This window comes from Solanum dulcamara, chromosome 6, assembly GCF_947179165.1.
Source record: "Solanum dulcamara chromosome 6, daSolDulc1.2, whole genome shotgun sequence".
Taxonomy (NCBI): Eukaryota; Viridiplantae; Streptophyta; class Magnoliopsida; order Solanales; family Solanaceae; genus Solanum; species Solanum dulcamara.
The window spans coordinates 4,507,501-4,524,382 of NC_077242.1; the positions used below are offsets into that span (position 1 = coordinate 4,507,501).

General features: G+C 34.6%; 3 protein-coding genes across 3 annotated transcripts; 2 read left to right on the forward strand and 1 right to left on the reverse strand.

The window, feature by feature from the left end:
• Nucleotides 1–2,896: 2,896 nt before the first annotated feature.
• On the forward strand, nt 2,897–6,419 carry LOC129892027 (conserved oligomeric Golgi complex subunit 4). The gene is made up of 2 exons (XM_055967551.1): nt 2,897–4,697; nt 5,652–6,419. Exons 1-2 carry the CDS (start codon nt 3,105–3,107, stop codon nt 6,279–6,281), a joined length of 2,223 nt encoding a protein of 740 aa, XP_055823526.1. The 5' UTR covers nt 2,897–3,104; the 3' UTR covers nt 6,282–6,419.
• A 3,015-nt stretch (nt 6,420–9,434) lies between these two features.
• On the forward strand, nt 9,435–13,678 carry LOC129892189 (phosphatidylglycerophosphate phosphatase 1, chloroplastic/mitochondrial). The gene is made up of 5 exons (XM_055967748.1): nt 9,435–10,250; nt 10,335–10,412; nt 10,742–10,815; nt 10,895–11,002; nt 13,356–13,678. The coding sequence occupies exons 1-5, from the start codon at nt 9,626–9,628 to the stop codon at nt 13,467–13,469; spliced, it is 999 nt and encodes a 332-aa protein (XP_055823723.1). The 5' UTR covers nt 9,435–9,625; the 3' UTR covers nt 13,470–13,678.
• Nucleotides 13,679–13,807: 129 nt separating this feature from the next.
• LOC129892188 (taxadiene 5-alpha hydroxylase) lies at nt 13,808–16,052 on the reverse strand. Its single transcript, XM_055967746.1, has 3 exons — nt 15,039–16,052; nt 14,761–14,948; nt 13,808–14,639 (listed from the first exon to the last, which is right to left on the reverse strand). Exons 1-3 carry the CDS (start codon nt 16,024–16,026, stop codon nt 14,346–14,348), a joined length of 1,470 nt encoding a protein of 489 aa, XP_055823721.1. The 5' UTR covers nt 16,027–16,052; the 3' UTR covers nt 13,808–14,345.
• Nucleotides 16,053–16,882: the final 830 nt, after the last annotated feature.

Sequence of the window (16,882 nt, forward strand, 5' to 3'; positions counted from 1 at the left end):
GGACTCAGATTTTTATTAAGAAGATTAAAAATGTAAAGAAGTAAATACAAGAAGAAATTAAAGAAAATTCAACATCTACTATATATATATATATATATATAAATAATTTTAATTATATATAAATAACATAATTTTTTTTAATCAAAGAAGGTTCAAATGAACTCCTTAATCCTACTTGCCGGCGCCACCACCCCAGCTATAATATTCAAAATTACATTACCTCATCTGAACATATATTTTTCTGTTTTGAATTATAGTAGTCGTTACCTATTATGATACAGCTATTATGATACGAAAATGGTATGTGAATACGTGAGCTTTCTCCATTTTGTTTAAGATTAAAATTAAAGCACTTATGTTCCATGGAGGCCAAATTTATCCTAACAAAAATAAATTATTGGTTAATGTTTTTTATTTGAATATTACTTAATATCTATCAAAAGATTTATCTATAAAGTCACCCAATAAGTGATGTTATTATGTATAATGGATTTTACACAGTATATATAACTTAAATTCAATCTTATTAACTTAAATGAGCTTTATCTTTACACATGATGGATATATGTGTTGAAGGATAGACAGAAAAAATTGCGATGTAATTATTTTAGTTAAATAAATTATCAACTAGATTAATTAAGCAGAACACATGGAAACATCCCTAAACATGCTGCCATGAGATGACCATATAGTTCCTAGCTATACCAAAACATCATATTTTGGAACTAATTAAATAATTCATGACGGTGCTTAATATTAGAGATATATAGTTTTGAAGCATAATTAATTATAAGTAGTGCATAACTAAATAAATATTTAAAATTGTGCCAATAAATATTTCATTTTTGCTACATGCGTGTTCACTAGCTTCATTGTCTCCAACATGGAAACTTCATTAATTCAAGTCATGTGTCCCAAACATTATCATTACATAAACAATTAGTAATTGACTTTTTTCTTCCATAACGATAATTATTTTTTTCCCTATCAAGAAAGTTACATGTGAATCCATTTAAGCATCTTGCGTTTTTTTTTTCTTTTTTATTTCGTTTGCCATCATGAAATATTATGAAATTTGACTTATTGATTCAAATTAAACAATGAGAATCAACATTCACCATAATTCCATATAGATTACACGTTCTAATTCTTTTGACATTTTAGTGCTTAGAGCTGTCAATAAATATTCTAGATAATGCAATCAATTTTTAGTTTTAAAGACCTTATAAAAATATTATTTATTCTTTAAGAAAAGGAATAATAGTTTATTCGAAGGAATTAGCAACGTTATTGCAGGAAAAAGAAAGGGAAAAAGAAGGTTGATTTGTGGAGTTTGTCATTACTACGCTACGTTTCTTTTCATAATTTATTTCTTAATCAAGACTTTTTAAACGAGTGCCATATATATTCGATTAAGATTCGAAACTGTCATAAGCAGGATATTAGTGTTATTTAACCACCCTCAACGCTTGCCACATGCATGTATATATCACATATTCCAATTTGAATGGTCATTCTCATCTTATTAACCAAATATATATTGGAACATTTAGTTTTTTTATTTCTTAATAAGTCCTTATGCCATGAATTTTCCAAAATAATGTGAAAGAAAAGAAAGATAAGTTACTTTAACATCTCTTTCAACTTTATGAAGGCTAAATACAATATAATTGTTTAACTTGATTCCTGATATTGATTGATTGGCTTTAATTTCAAGAATAGTCTTTATATTTGATATAGCCAGCCCAGTATGGTGTAAAAAGAGAGCAATATAAACATAAAATATTTATAAATAATATTTTGTTTATCTCTTTTTAAAGTGACACATTTTTTTAAAGTCTATTCCAAAAAAAACAAAAAAACAATACTCCCTCCTTTCATTTTATTTGACGTTATTTCTTTATTAGTTCATTAAAAAATATACATTTAAATATATTTCTTTAATTTATTGAATTTTTTATAGCTATAAATATATTATGTCATGTTTTAGATTACAAATTTTAATAATTTTATAGCCACGTAATTATAATGTGTAACATGTATTCTACTAGCTAGCTTAAAATGGGAAAATAGAATAAGGTCCAAGTTGCTTAATGACAAAATAAGGGAAACTACATGGCTTAATACTTGGGATTGTTGTGATTTGTGAGCATACATTCATTCTGTCTAATAGTTGTACCCCAAGTTTCAGTATAATAATTGGGCAAGGAATCAAAATTTTGGCTCATTCAACATTTTCATATTCCTCAACAATGACTTCAAATTTAATCAAATTTCCTTTAGGCTTATGCTTTATTTTTGCGTGTGGGGAAATACTAATATAGTGATCATAAAATATTTCACAATAACTTCTACTAGAAATATAATTATAAGATGAACTTTATTTTTCTCCATAATCATCCAAATCTCCCTTATAGTTTCTTGAATTTGTGCAAGACGTAATTAAGAGAAAAAAAGTGATTAGTAAAACTAACGAACCTCATAACACACTTCCTCACGTTCATCACTCATATTAATATTGTTCCACACCATATTTAAACTCAAAGGTCATCCTTAAATTTTAGAATCACACTCAATAATCTCCTCACTCAAACTTTTTTTCATACAGGGATATCTTTTATTTTCTCCACGATTTTACAATTTCAAAATCAAGCTTTTAAATATCAATTCAAAATAAAAATTTATGTTATAACTCGTAATAGAGATGGAAAATAATACACTAACATACTAGAAATGAAACAAACAAACCACAAAACAAAAAAGAACAAAGCACGAACAAAATCACTAGACACTGATATGAACTAATACTAATTGTAATCTAGCTAAAAAAAATACAAGGAAAGAAAAGAAAAAGAAAAACAAGCCAAAAGGCTATATTTTAAATGGATTCATAAACTAGCTATTTGGGTAAAGTGATTAGTTTCGTAATTATGGCAGAATTTGAGCTATTACTGTAAGTCTGAAATTTTCATCCGTCTTCTTCCCCAAACGGGACTGAAATTTTCCCTCAAAAATAGTTCAAAGCTTCACACCAAATGAATCAAGTTTCGTCGACGGCAATCTAACGTCGTCATCGAGAAATTCATCAAATTTGGCCGGGAAAAATGGCATTGAAAGGAGAATCCGACGAAGGCACCAACTTAGATTCATCTCCCTTGAAATTCGGGACACCGGAGGCGTTAGAAGCGGTGCGGAGTCTCACTGACGTTGGAGACATGACTAGACTTCTTCATGAGTGCATTGCATATCAACGAGCCCTAGATCTGGAACTGGACACTATCCTTTCCCATCGATCTGACCTTGATAAGCAGCTTTCCGGCCTCCAAAAATCCGCTCAAGTTCTCGACATTGTTAAAGCAGATGCCGATCACCTCTTCTCCAACATCAGTTCCACTTCTCTCCTCGCCGATCAGGTAAGCGCCAAAGTCCGTCAGCTTGATCTAGGTCAATCGCGTGTTAACGAGACTCTCCTTCGTATAGACGCTATTGTTGATCGCTCTAATTGTCTTGAAGGCGTACGTAAGGCACTCGCATCTGAGGACTTTGAATCTGCTGCTAATTATGTTCAGACGTTCCTTCAACTTGACGCTAAGTACAAGGATTCCGCTGCTTCTGACCAGAGAGACCAGCTCCTCGCCTCTAAGAAGCAGCTTGAAGGGATTGTCCGACGTAAATTGACTGCAGCAATTGATCAGCGTGATCATTCCACTGTTCTGCGGTTCATAAGGCTGTATCCCCCGTTGGCATTGGAGGAGGAGGGACTGCAAGTGTATGTGGCCTATTTGAAGAAGGTTATTGCCATGAGATCGCGCCTTGAGTATGAACAATTGGTGGAAATGATGAGCGATCAGCAGAGATCCAGTCAGAACCAGCTTAATTTTGTATCCTGTTTGACCAATTTATTCAAAGATATCGTCTTGGCTATTGAAGAAAATGAGGAAACTTTAAGGAGCTTGTGTGGAGAGGATGGTATCGTTTATGCAATATGTGAACTTCAAGAAGAGTGTGATTCTCGCGGTTCCACTATACTAAAGAAGTACATGGAGTACAGGAAACTAGCGAAAGTGACTTCTGAGATTAATTCTTACAAGAGCGATTTGCTGTCTGTTGGAATTGAAGGACCAGACCCCAGAGATATCGAAGTATATTTGGAGGAGATCTTGTCTTTGACACAGTTAGGTGAGGATTACACTGGGTATATGATATCAAAGATTAGGGGTTTGAGTTCTGTTGATCCTGAATTAGGTCCCCGTGCCACAAAGGCTTTTAGGGGTGGTAATTTCAGTAAGGTTGTGCAAGATATTACTGGTTATTATGTGATCTTGGAAGGATACTTCATGGTTGAGAATGTGAGAAAAGCTATAAAAATTGATGAACTCGTGTTTGATAGTCTCACAACTTCCATGGTGGACGATGTCTTCTATGTTCTGCAGAGCTGTTGTCGAAGGTCCATATCTACTTCAAATATCAACTCTGTAATTGCAGTTTTAAGCAGTGCTGTAAGTCTATTAGGTGGTGAGTACAATGAGGCTTTGCAGCAGAAGGTTAGAGAGCCTAATCTTGGTGCAAAGCTGTTCACCGGTGGTGTTGCTGTACAAAAGACTGGTACAGAGATTGCCACAGCTTTGAATAATATGGATGTGAGTGGTGAGTATGCATTGAAATTACGGCATGAGATTGAAGAACAATGTGCTGAGGTTAGTCCTAGATTCATGTATTGATCACTCTTATTATTTCAATTCAATGTTAGTCTAGTTTATGAAAATGTGGCATCTGCTTTTTATGATGTGAATAAGTAAAGCTGTAATTTCATGCTCAACTTCATGTCTGCTGTGAAATGTTAGTACACGGGTGGATGGACTAGGATGATGTGTTAATTCTAGAAACTTGAGCTAAAGGTTCACCATTAATGGTGAGACCTAGAAATCATCAGACGCAGAGAGAGAGAGATGTTTGGGAGAATTGACTTCCCTTTCTGTATTATGAAAATTGAGCTAAGAAGTGTATCAAGGAGAACTACTTATACAATACAAGGGAAAATAACTAGGCTGCTAACCGACTAAGAGCACTGACTAATCCTAACAGCCTGGTGACAGCTGTCCTAACAGAATGTTTAACTAACTAACTAACAAATGAGTGCTAACTTAACATAATTATATAACTAATCTCAATATGATACCACATCCATTTTAGTTCTAATCTGGTTAGCTTTTTTGGTTATTGGGCGATAAGTAAGTTGAACATTGAATTCTGGAATGATCGTCTGTCACATCCATTTCATGCCATAGTCTTGTGACATAAAAACCATTGTGCTTCTGATAATCCCTTGAACTTTTAAGTATCCATATATAGCCCAGATTCCATTGGGATATACCATGTTTAGTTTACTCTTTTTTCTTTGCTTTCTCACCCTTACCTTTGAAAACTAGAATGATATCTGTTACATTCATCTCTTGCCTTTAATCTTTGAACATTAAAGATATTATTGGGGTTTTGATTCATTCTGAAGCTAATCACTAATCAAAAAAGATTACCTTCAGGATGCATCATAACCTCAGATCGCGTTCAGAATATATCATTTAGGTTACATTTTTCTTTCTTATTTTCTACCTTTTGTTCTTTTGCTGGTCTTAATTAGAGTGCATTGTCAGGTGTTTTCTGCACCAGCAGATAGAGAGAGGGTCAAATCATGTTTATCTGAATTAAATGAGACAAGCAATGGTTTCAAGAAGGCCTTGAACATTGGCTTGGAACAACTAGTGGCTAGTGTGACACCTCGAATTCGGCCAGTGTTGGATACTGTTGCAACAATCAGCTATGAGCTGTCTGAATCTGAATATGCTGACAATGAGGTAAATGACCCATGGGTTCAAAGGCTTCTCCATGCTGTAGAGACCAATGTGGCTTGGCTTCAACCGTTGATGACTGCTAACAATTATGACTCGCTTGTACATCTGGTCATTGACTTTGTTGTTAAGAGGCTTGAGGTTATCATGATGCAAAAGAGATTCAGTCAACTTGGAGGTCTTCAACTTGACAGAGATATTCGAGCCCTTGTGAGCTACTTCTCCAACATGACCCAGAGGACTGTTAGGGACAAATTTGCTCGTCTAACTCAAATGGCTACAATATTAAACTTGGAGAAGGTCTCTGAGATTCTGGATTTCTGGGGTGAAAACTCAGGACCCATGACCTGGCGACTTACTCCAGCTGAGGTTAGAAGAGTGTTGAGTTTGAGGGTTGACTTTAAATCTGAAGCAGTAGCGGCTCTCAAGTTGTAAACCTTTTTTATGGTTTATTTTGTTCATTATCTCTTTATACGCTCGATGATGCTACATTTTAGATTTTCAGGTTTATTTAACTTCTATAAGACATTGAATTGGGCGTGGAATCTATGAAATATTGTTCAATTCTTTCTATTTTTACTCTGAGTCAAATATTTCTTCTTTTTCTTTATGAAGTTTCTTCTCATCCTTTGTCTTTACATTGCTCTTTAGCATGAGTCCTCTTCTACCATCTTCAAAGCAGTTCTTTGATCATTGTCGCAGTGATTATGTATGTACTGATGATATGTGTGTTCCAGTATTACTTCTCAGAGAAGATATCGTGTGTTTAGCTCTGTTTGAAGATCACAAGTTGTGTTATGTTCTCTGAATTTAATCTGATTGTCCATGCAATTTTAGGTTGAGCTTGGCATTATTTGTTAGCTATTTGGATTGAGTTTTTTCCCCAGGTAATCCAGTCACTGTTGGATGGCCATTCACTCCTCTTGTTCCAGCAATTTTACATTGTTTATCAATTGGTTTCAAATTATATCCATGCCTCATGATATAATTTTTCTATTATATAGAAAAGTGAGGAATCAGCTCATGGTTGACATCGTTTCGTCCTGCCTTTCAGATCAAATGTAGGGATATTCTTCAGTGTTGTTTTTAGCTTCTTGGCTACTATTCTGAACTGAAAACATTCGGTTGTGCAAGTAATGGGCTAAAGAATGAGCCTAACCTTTGACATAATTGGTAGCTCTAAACATGTCGTACTTATCTATTCCAGTTCCCTTCCTGTTATTTTGAGCATTTCTTGTTTTATTGACAGAGTGCTTTCTCTACATGATTAACTGATAGTTGTACTATGGTGTCAAACAATGGCAATACTGTTGGACGTTGGTATGGTTATAGGGATCATCTTGAAAGAAAAAAGAAGTTTGCAACATATATCCAAAATCCAAATGATACCTGTAGCAACTCACTTCTGAAACTTTTGATAGACTTTAGTTTGAGGCTCACGTTCACATAGCTCTTCCCAAGGAAAAGGGTAAAGTATTGTTATGTACTTTCCTCTCAGTCAAACATCACGCTCGAATCTCTTCTACTACGAAACCAGTTCATGATCCTACTTTTTCGGTCTCTGACTAAGTTGTGATGCTATTCTTTTACATCATAGTAGGCTGGATAAATATTTTGCAAAGTCATTGACTTGAGTACTTTGTAACTGTATATGCTCTGACTTGAGTACTTGATTTAGGTAAAATCCTATATTTTCCATTTGCCTATGCATTAGACTTCTTTGTTTTTCTCTTTTGATATGCTTGAAAAGGTTAAAATCATTCCAAGTACTTTAGTTTGTTCCTCAGCTTTTACTTCTCTGGTAGTTGTACCTCCAACGGCCCATAGTTATGTGTGCTTTAGATAAATAGCGCTATCAAGCACAAACTTCTTTCAATATCAAGCTATTCATGAATTTTTTCACTATGTATTTCTTTTGCTTTTCCTATCTTTTTCATAATTGTATCCCATGTTTCATCCCTACAGCACAAGGCTATGCCAACATATAGAATTGAAAAAGTTTTCTTGCTCTCTCTTCTGTTATGCTCCAACCATCTTTGATTCTTTTGGTTATTCCAGATTGCTTAGATTCTCATTTGATATGCTTACTTGTCGTACATGTTTTTCGAATTTTAGTTGAATTTTTTGCCACAACAAATTCCATTAAGTTAGCTTTTATGTTGAACAAAGAGTGTAAGTCACAAACATACTTTTTGTGAACCTAAGTTGTAGACAACCTTGTTGAGTAAGTGTACATGTTAATAAGTTTCAAGATACTATTTACTCATTTAATGGTATTTTACATTACTTTGTCACACTCCCTTTTCCTTTTAATTAGCCCGAAGACATCCCCCCTAAATAAGAGGATACGAAGGTAGATGATTAGGGTATAAGATTAGTAGGTAGTCGAGCGTTGTTTAACTTTACTTATTAGTATTATTGTTAGTAATTCTTCTTATATCGTATTCTTCGATTTTATTATTTACGTGTTGTTTTCTTATCGTAGTATCTGTGGTTGCTACTTTCTTTTCTCTTCACTAGTATTTCTTTCCTGCTGATTTTGGTATACTTTACTTGACCGAGGGTCTATTGAAAACAACCTCTCTACCTTCACAAGGTGAGGTAAGGTATGCGTATGCACCACCCTCTCTAGACTTCACCCGTGAGATTACGCCAGGTATGTTGTATGTAATTTTCTCTGCATTTACTGTGTTATTTTATTCTTGGTGTTAAGACAGGTTGTTTGAAGCAAACATATCAAAACTGTATTGACTCACTTGTTGTCATTGATATTCAGTGCTTCTCTCAAAATTTCAAACTCACTTCTTCAAGCTTATTCAATAATACCTTTTAAATATGATCTTCACCCCAAATTCTTACAAAATCAAGGCTAGCCACTATTTTGAGCTCTAAATACACTAACAAATTGAGTTTGTCATCTAACTATCAAGAGACGGATGTGTTAAAGAAGAATGAATAGGGAAAGTGACCTAACTTTCAAATTATGTAAAATATGAGCCAGTTTAGATATAGACCAGAAACCATGATTCATTTTGATTATAAACTTGAGGTAGATAACTAATAGGATTAAAAAAAACTCCTTTGTTTTGCCATATCAAGTTCAGAGAATTAACTTGCTAAATTTTTAATAGAAAATTACATATCACAATTATTAAATATATAAATTTTAAACCATAAAAGTAATTTAATCAATGCAAAAATTGTGGGTAAGAAAATATTTATGAGGAGTAATATGTCAAACGTTTTGCTCGGCTTATTGGTATGATAATGCAAATATTGAAGCAGAACACATTAATACTGGAGCACGAGCAACGGGTGGAACAAAGGAAAGCCATTGAAAGGATTAGTGCCAAGCTCATGGAGATGGAGGCTAGTTACGGACTTAGCTAATACTAAAGGCCAACCTCCAACAACAAAAAGAAGAGAGCGATGAATAAGCTCATAAATTTTAATTTTGGACAAATTCTTTTTTATATTTTTCGGTCTACTTTTTTATGAAACAAAATGAAATTTTATTGTGAGACACAAAATAAAACGTTTTATGATCTACTGACATTAATGAGTTGGATCTATGGGGCAATTTTCAATTTGTGGGCCGGCCATCCTCAAATAGCCCAAAAATACATTATTGATTTTATCCTATTTCTTCTATGGTTAATCTTCTAAACCATAAAGAGGAGGAGATTTCCAGCAGTAACCATGAAGTTACACTTCGTTGTAATCGATGAATACAATTATTATATATAAACCCATAGCCACACCAGATTTAAGCTCTGATTATGCAGTCTACCTCAATTACTCCACTCCATACATACCCAATTCTTAGCCATTTTCACTCCATTAATCTCAATAACAACAAGAAGAAAAGTTTGAAACTTTCTCTCAGAACCTCAAAGTGTTGTTGTTTCACTCTCAGTTCTACACATAGTTGCAGCAAAGACCTAGAAAAACACGAAAACAACAGCTACAGTATCGACCCAGATCGACAGAATAACCCTATAATAAATTGGGAAGAATTTTATTCTTCTATTCAAGAAGAGACAACCCAGTACGAGGAAGAGCCGGAATTTGAGCTTCCAGATCATTCGGGCATTAGAACAAACATGTGGTGGACAGACTTGAAAGCTGCATTGGGTCAGAGGATTAATGTGGAGGGGATTGTTTCTTCATTAGGGGTTTTCTCTAAAGACAAGCATTTGGCGATCCCACATGTTAGTGTGCCAGATATAAGGTATATTGATTGGGCTGAGCTAAAGAAAAGAGGGTTTGAAGGTGTGGTATTTGATAAGGATAATACGATTACTGTTCCTTATTCTTTGAGCTTGTGGTCTCCTTTAGCTTCTTCTATTGATCAGTGCAAATCTCTATTTGGTAACAATATTGCAGTGTATAGCAACTCCGCAGGTAGTTCGGTTTTCGTGATTGGTTTGGTTTCCTTTTAGGTCTGAAGAAGATTTGTCTTAGTATTTTTGATTTGTGAATTTGTAGGATTAGATGAATATGACCCTGATGGTAGAAAAGCCAGAATTCTCGAACGTGCAATTGGAATTAAAGTCATTAAGCACGGTAAGTTGATTTCAAATTCGCGGTAATAGGTAATCGTGTATGTTTTGTATAACAAGAAATAACAATGCTAAATCAAACAATTGAGAAATTTATATGAATATTACTTGCATATCTTTGAGTTAATGGAAAATGGGAGTCTTGGCGTAAATGGTAAAGTTGTTGTCATGAGACTAAGAGGTCACCGGTTCGAGTGTACGACTGCGTACAATAGACATTGGTGGCGCATAGCAGGAGCTTAATGCACCAAGCTGTCCTTTTTTTTTTTTAAAAAAATAATCTATGAGTTAATGCTATTTGTAATTGCTACTTTCTTTATCTGTATATTTTAGGGGTGAAGAAGCCAGCTGGAACAGCTGAAGAAATTGAAAAGCAATTCGGTTGTGAATCGTCAAGACTTATTATGGTACATTTTGGTTCTTTCAATTTTTTCGTAAGCTTCTCGTTCCTATCTAAGTCGACCGTCCATGGTGTGTCCTTTGCAGGTGGGTGATAGGCCGTTTACAGACATAGTTTATGGTAACAGAAATGGTTTTCTTACTATTTTGACAGAGCCATTAAGTTGTGCAGAGGAGCCATTAATTGTACGGCAGGTTAGATTTCCTGAATACTGATTTCTTTGGCGATTGGTACGTATTAATTGAATAATGACTTACCTAGGCTATGCTAATCACTATTCATTATAACGGTGGTATTCAGGTTAGTTCGCACACACCTCCACCTATGTTGAACCTAATTTCCAATAGTGTTAACCTCTTGAGCTATCAATTTTAACTTTTTTATCCAATATTTGAAGTGAAACTTCCGTGTTATTGTTGTGATACTAATTGTAATGGGGGGTTTGTGTATAAGCTGAGAACTGACTGCTGATCAGGTTTCTTTGACTGCGCTCCTCTTACCCGGTCAGTAATCAGACTTTCTGGCTACTCTCAGCTAAATATTTTGCCAGCAGCTGTTGTTTAGCTGGCATTGTCCATCGAAATAAATCCTTGGTGGTGACTGTAGAGTCAACATCTTATCCTCCCCTACTTGAAAAACTAACCAATATTTTTGTTACTTTTGTCTCAATAAACTTGTACTATTATCAAGTAAAGGCAACCTTTCTGATGCTTAAACCGTTTTGGGCTTCTTGCTGTCATAAACAGCTGCCAATGGGAGTTGGTAGATCGGATACCTCATCCACTATATTCTGACATCTTTCTCATGAGAATTAGGTCCTTCACCTGCATTATTTTGTAATTTTGACTTCCAAAATCACTGCATGGAACCCTGCATTAATCCCTATGTAACAATTCGTTATTAGGTTTCCCTTTTTTTGGATGGGTTACTCTACTCAATGTTTTAGTGCAGAGATAAGTGATTACTTCTTCAATTTCAAGTTGTCTCTCATCAGATTGATCTTTTATAGATGCTGAAAGAAGTAATGACTAAAATGGTATCTTGACACCTTCTTTGTATACCATGTGTTTTGTTAGGCGATGTGGTGTGTGTAGGGTGATGACCGACAGTAAAAAAAGTAAGGCTGAATACATAAACACATTTAAACACTTACTGCATTTTTCATTTAGTCTCATCTAAACTAAGCCTATTGACGTATTAAAGCCTGACCTATATCCATGGAGATCTTGGTCTTTGATGAAGATGAATTGATATAATTGGCATTCTCTTCCGACTCTGTATCCTAGCTCAGGGAAAACTATCTCTAGATGGCCAAGTGAAAAGTAGAATTGATACTTAAATTGTGCCTATTAGACACATGTTTCTGAGGTGTCTCATGGCATGGGTATCACATGTATTGAGCGCGTGAATTTGTTGAAAATGAGTAGACATGTACTTTCTTCTTCATCATTTAATGGTTCCTCATCTCTCTTCTCTCTCAGTGAAACAAGAGCCATCTCCTTACATTTTCCCTTAAAACTCCACCAATGAACGACCACGATAGCCCCCTTCTTCCATGACAAAAAACATTAACACTTATGCAAGCGATCTACTTCTCTAGATAAATATTATCCATTGTTTCCATTGCAACACCCTGGAACGAGAATTCAAATCAGCTAACATAACCAGAATTTTTCTTTATATATGGCAGAGTATTACGATGGAAAAAAACACCTCAATTGACTTCAAAACTAGATTAGCTTAGATTTCAAGTTAGTGCACCAAAATGCAGCAAAAAAATGAAAGAGAGTGTGAAGTGAATAAAATTAATCTCACTGATTCTCAGGAAAGCTCTATTAACAAGTAAGAAAGACGAACCAAGCTATGTAACAATGGCCATGAAAACTGTAGTGACAGTCGCAACACCTCATTGATCCCTCTCTCTAAACTCTTTAACAACCTATCAACATGTGAGTGATGGTTCATTGGTAACCATTAGGTTTTTCTGGATTTTGTCTTTCTAGGAAGTTTCTCTTTTTGTTAAAGGTTGGCCTTCTACAGGGAGAATGGAGAAAAAAGATCAGCGGAAAGAGGGGAGGAAGATGAATGTTGTGTGTTTCTTATCAGCTTTTGAGTCTTGGTTTGGTTTCAATGGTGGAAAGAGTTGTTTTTCTGGGGAAGAAGAAGGAACGGCAGGGAGTTGAAAATAATAGACCTTTTTCTTTGGCTCCAGAGCCATTTGTTTGGATTATTAAGTGCCAAGTGTCTTTTCTTTTAACGGCTTCTTTGCCAAGTCAGCCGCATCTGAACTACACGCATCTCATATCCTTTACTATTTCAATTGCATATGTCTAATAAATACATTCTGAACGTAAATTAGTTGTACAATACGTCATGAGCTTAGTTTAGGAGTTGGCCAAAAAGTAAGTATATGTGAAGTTTAGGATAAGAAATATTTGGATATTTAAGTAACTTGTTTTGGATGAAATGCTTCCCTCCTATCAATTTATCTTGCAATTTGCCTAGTTTCATTGGAATGTTTTGATTGTAAGAACAAAATATCTGCAGGTCAGGGTACTTGAGGTGGCCCTTGTGAACAGGTGGTCTAACCAGGGGATGAAGCCAACCAGTCACACACTTCTTCCTGATTGCCAGCAGTGTGTAAAAGACGATCTGCTTTAATCTTTTTCTTTAGATGAAGAAGTGAGAAAAAGTCATCTCCTCCCCACTCCCACTCTCCCAAGGAAAAAGAAAACAGCTCCCCACCATGAACAACAATTTTTGTTACAGATACAAATAATTATACAGGATTATTTCCATGGTTTGCTTCTTGTGTCTGGAATCTGATAAGAATGGTATATCAATCATTTCGACCTTTTCTTTTGACTGAATCATAGAACTTTTCCTCTTGAACTGAGGATGTTGTTGCTTCAATATGAAACGCATAATACATAAATAGACACTCAAATTTGGCTGCAGTTGGCAAGTAAGCACTCCAACTTTGAGAGTGCACATCTAGACACATCATGTGTCGGACAACTAAACTCTCCAACTTCGGAGTGTTCAACTAACACAATGGAGACGAGTCGAAGTGTCTAAGTGTGTATATTCAAAGTTGGAGCGTTTAGTTGACAGTTGAAGCTAAGTTAAAGTGTCTATGTATTATGCCAATCTGAATAGCTAATCGGAGAGATTATGATACAAACATTGTTTGTCAACGAGTTCATTCTCTTAAGTTAACTAAGTAATAATATTTTGGTTGATTTAAACGTAACTGCCACTTTATTTCCAAAATGTTGCAAGCCATATAGAATTGTGTTCTATGACTCTGGGCTAATGATAATAACATTCCCTTAGTTAATTGGGAATGTCCTCAAAAGTGTGCCAACATTGTTCTAGCTATTGATATATAAACAACTCCACCAACTTGATTGATAGAAAACTAATGGTAAAAACTTATTGGTATAAATACTGGATGCAGGTAAGTTTTTACTGGTAACTACTGTGTAACAGCCTAGAGGGCCAAGAGTAAAGTGATAACAAAGTTGTATATTTTCATTAAAACTTGGGAGAAATTTTAATGGGCATCCCTTTGGAAGGGAAAGGAAGGGGATCCATAACAATTGGTTCATCAGGGTATATCAAGGACCAGTTATATTTTGTCACAACATAATGAACAAATATAAGAATATTTAGCTTTGCCAATTGGTACCCAGCACACAGTCTTGGCCCTCCTCCAAATGGTATAAATGCATATGGTTGAACAGGCTCTTCAAATCTACTTGGATCAAAATTTTGGGGCTCTTTAAAATACTCTGGACTATTATGTGTACTATATGTTGTCCACAGTACCTACACAGAACAACAAAAATTAACATCCTTTTTCGTACTGATCCCATTTTGTTTGGGATTGAGGCGTAGTAATTGTTGTTCCGGTGATCATGACAATAGTAATTTTATAGACTATTCTTACCTTCCAACCTTTTGGAATAGTAAATCCATCAAATTCAATGTCAGCAATTGCTTTTCTGAATGAACCAAATATAGGAGGAAAAAGCCTCATGCTTTCCCTAGCAACTTGCCATGTATATCTCATCTTTTTTGTGTCTTCTAATGATAGTATCTCATCTGGTCCTTTGTTGCTCATTATATTAGCATGTTCTGTCACAAAAGTCCAATTTTTTCACATTAACATGAAAATTTTGATATACTTGTGGAATAATAATAACTAGATTCTGTATACGTACGTACCTTGAAGGAGAAGAGAATAGCAAGTAGGATGATGAGCCAACATCCTAAATGTCATAGCAATAGCAAAAGAAGTTGTATCATGTGCAGCAAACACCAACAAAACAACATTATCAACAACTTCATCTTCACTAACTTCACCACGAATCATTGCTTTCACTAATCGCGAAAGCAATGCCTCGTCTGATTTCCCTTGTTCATTTTCATCCCGTCCAAATTCAATCTCCTTTTTCTTCTCCCTAACAACCTCAACAAGAATTTTTTGTATTTTCATCCTTGCACTTATAGCCCTCGAAAACTTTGACCCTGGAAACTTAAATGGAGGTGAAAAAGCCCCTTCCAAGACTCCTTCAAACGTTTCAAGTAATCCTGGTTTCACCATGATCCCTAAAAAACACTCAAATACAATCTTGAACGTCAAGGATTTGGTAAGGTGATAAAGCTTAATCGTCCAGTCTTCTTGTCCATGAGTACAATTTATGTACAAATGAGATTGAATTGTGTTACAAATTTTGGGCACCATTGCATCAAGGCTAGTAGATGTAAGACTTGATGAAATAATACCACGTAGAAATCGATGTATATCGCCTTTTTTCTCCATAATTGAATTTTTTCCCATGAGTTCAACTGAAGAAGTAGGCCAAGAACTTATTACCAATTTGAATTCATTAGACATGAAGAACATATTGGCCTCTGATCCACATACAACTACTGTTGGTGCACCCATAAGTCTTGTTTTGAACGTTTTTCCATATTTTTCGATTCGAGGTTGAACGAATTCTTCGAATAATTTGTTCTTTTTTTGTGATTTGTAAAATTCTATGGTTTCACCTAGCCATGGCAGTCCCATTTCTCCTGGTGGAAGTTTTTTTTTGGTTATATGTTTGTGGACATTTTTGTAATGTTTCAAGAAAAGGCAAAAGAAAATTATGAAAAAGATTGATGATAATAAGGTGAAATTAGAAAGAGGAAAGTTCATATCTATAGCCATTAATAATGAAAGGGAAACTAAACAAAGCTTTTGGGGTGTGTTAATAATAATTAGTTTAAGAACTATATGCCAAATTTATAGTACTCCTTTGCATGGGAAAGATTACTTGTTTTAGAACAAACATAAAAATATTTTTAAAAAGTCAAAGGTATTTGGTCGCCTAGAAAAAGTCAACCAATTATGTAAAATTTAGCTAATTAATGGCTCCATTTACAACATTGCTTCAACCATCATTTCGCGAACGATTTAAGTTATAAACACTCATAGTATATTTTAATTAACTTGATGGAACATGTTATATTTCTTATTTTTCAAATTAATGTTTTATTTATATATCATTAACGACTTTCTGATAGTTATTCTTAAAATAATATGATATTATCAAAATTACACTATCAATATATAGACGTTAGATTATATAATCATTCACGATCACCCTTTTCCTTCAAATTTAATTATCATATGCAATATGCAATATAATGCATGTGAGGTTGGCCGTCCAAAAGCCAAGTTCTTCACCCTAGAAATTAAAACCTTTGAATCATCACCAATTCATCATAATATATCTGAAAGATTCATATGGAGAAGAAAAGAAAAAAAAAAAAACTTACCGGCCACCACGATTCTATTAATATTTGTTAATTGGTTTTTGAAATATTTAATAACCTTAGTATCCCTAGATATCTGGTGTGTCTAATATTTAAATTAAATATGGTTTAATTAATAACTTCTACTTGACGTGAATTTTGCAGAAGCATCTTCTCCTCTTTCATCATGTTGAAAAAAAAAAAAAATCACAAAACGATATGGTGCAGTGGATGAGACTAAAGGAGGTATCACATTCAAGCCCTCGTAC

Excerpts from the sequence above, each read along its gene's own strand:
- LOC129892027 (XM_055967551.1), top strand. The coding sequence starts at position 3,105 with ATGGCATTGAAAGGAGAATCCGACGAAGGCACCAACTTAGATTCATCT. Across the intron at positions 4,698-5,651 it reads TTGAAGAACAATGTGCTGAG|GTGTTTTCTGCACCAGCAGA; the intron begins GTTAGTCCTAGA and ends GTGCATTGTCAG.
- LOC129892188 (XM_055967746.1), bottom strand. The coding sequence starts at position 16,026 with ATGGCTATAGATATGAACTTTCCTCTTTCTAATTTCACCTTATTATCA. Across the intron at positions 14,949-15,038 it reads CTATTCTCTTCTCCTTCAAG|AACATGCTAATATAATGAGC; the intron begins GTACGTACGTAT and ends CTTTTGTGACAG. Across the intron at positions 14,640-14,760 it reads CTATTCCAAAAGGTTGGAAG|GTACTGTGGACAACATATAG; the intron begins GTAAGAATAGTC and ends TGTTCTGTGTAG.
- LOC129892189 (XM_055967748.1), top strand. The coding sequence starts at position 9,626 with ATGCAGTCTACCTCAATTACTCCACTCCATACATACCCAATTCTTAGC. Across the intron at positions 10,251-10,334 it reads AGTGTATAGCAACTCCGCAG|GATTAGATGAATATGACCCT; the intron begins GTAGTTCGGTTT and ends GTGAATTTGTAG. Across the intron at positions 10,413-10,741 it reads AATTAAAGTCATTAAGCACG|GGGTGAAGAAGCCAGCTGGA; the intron begins GTAAGTTGATTT and ends TGTATATTTTAG.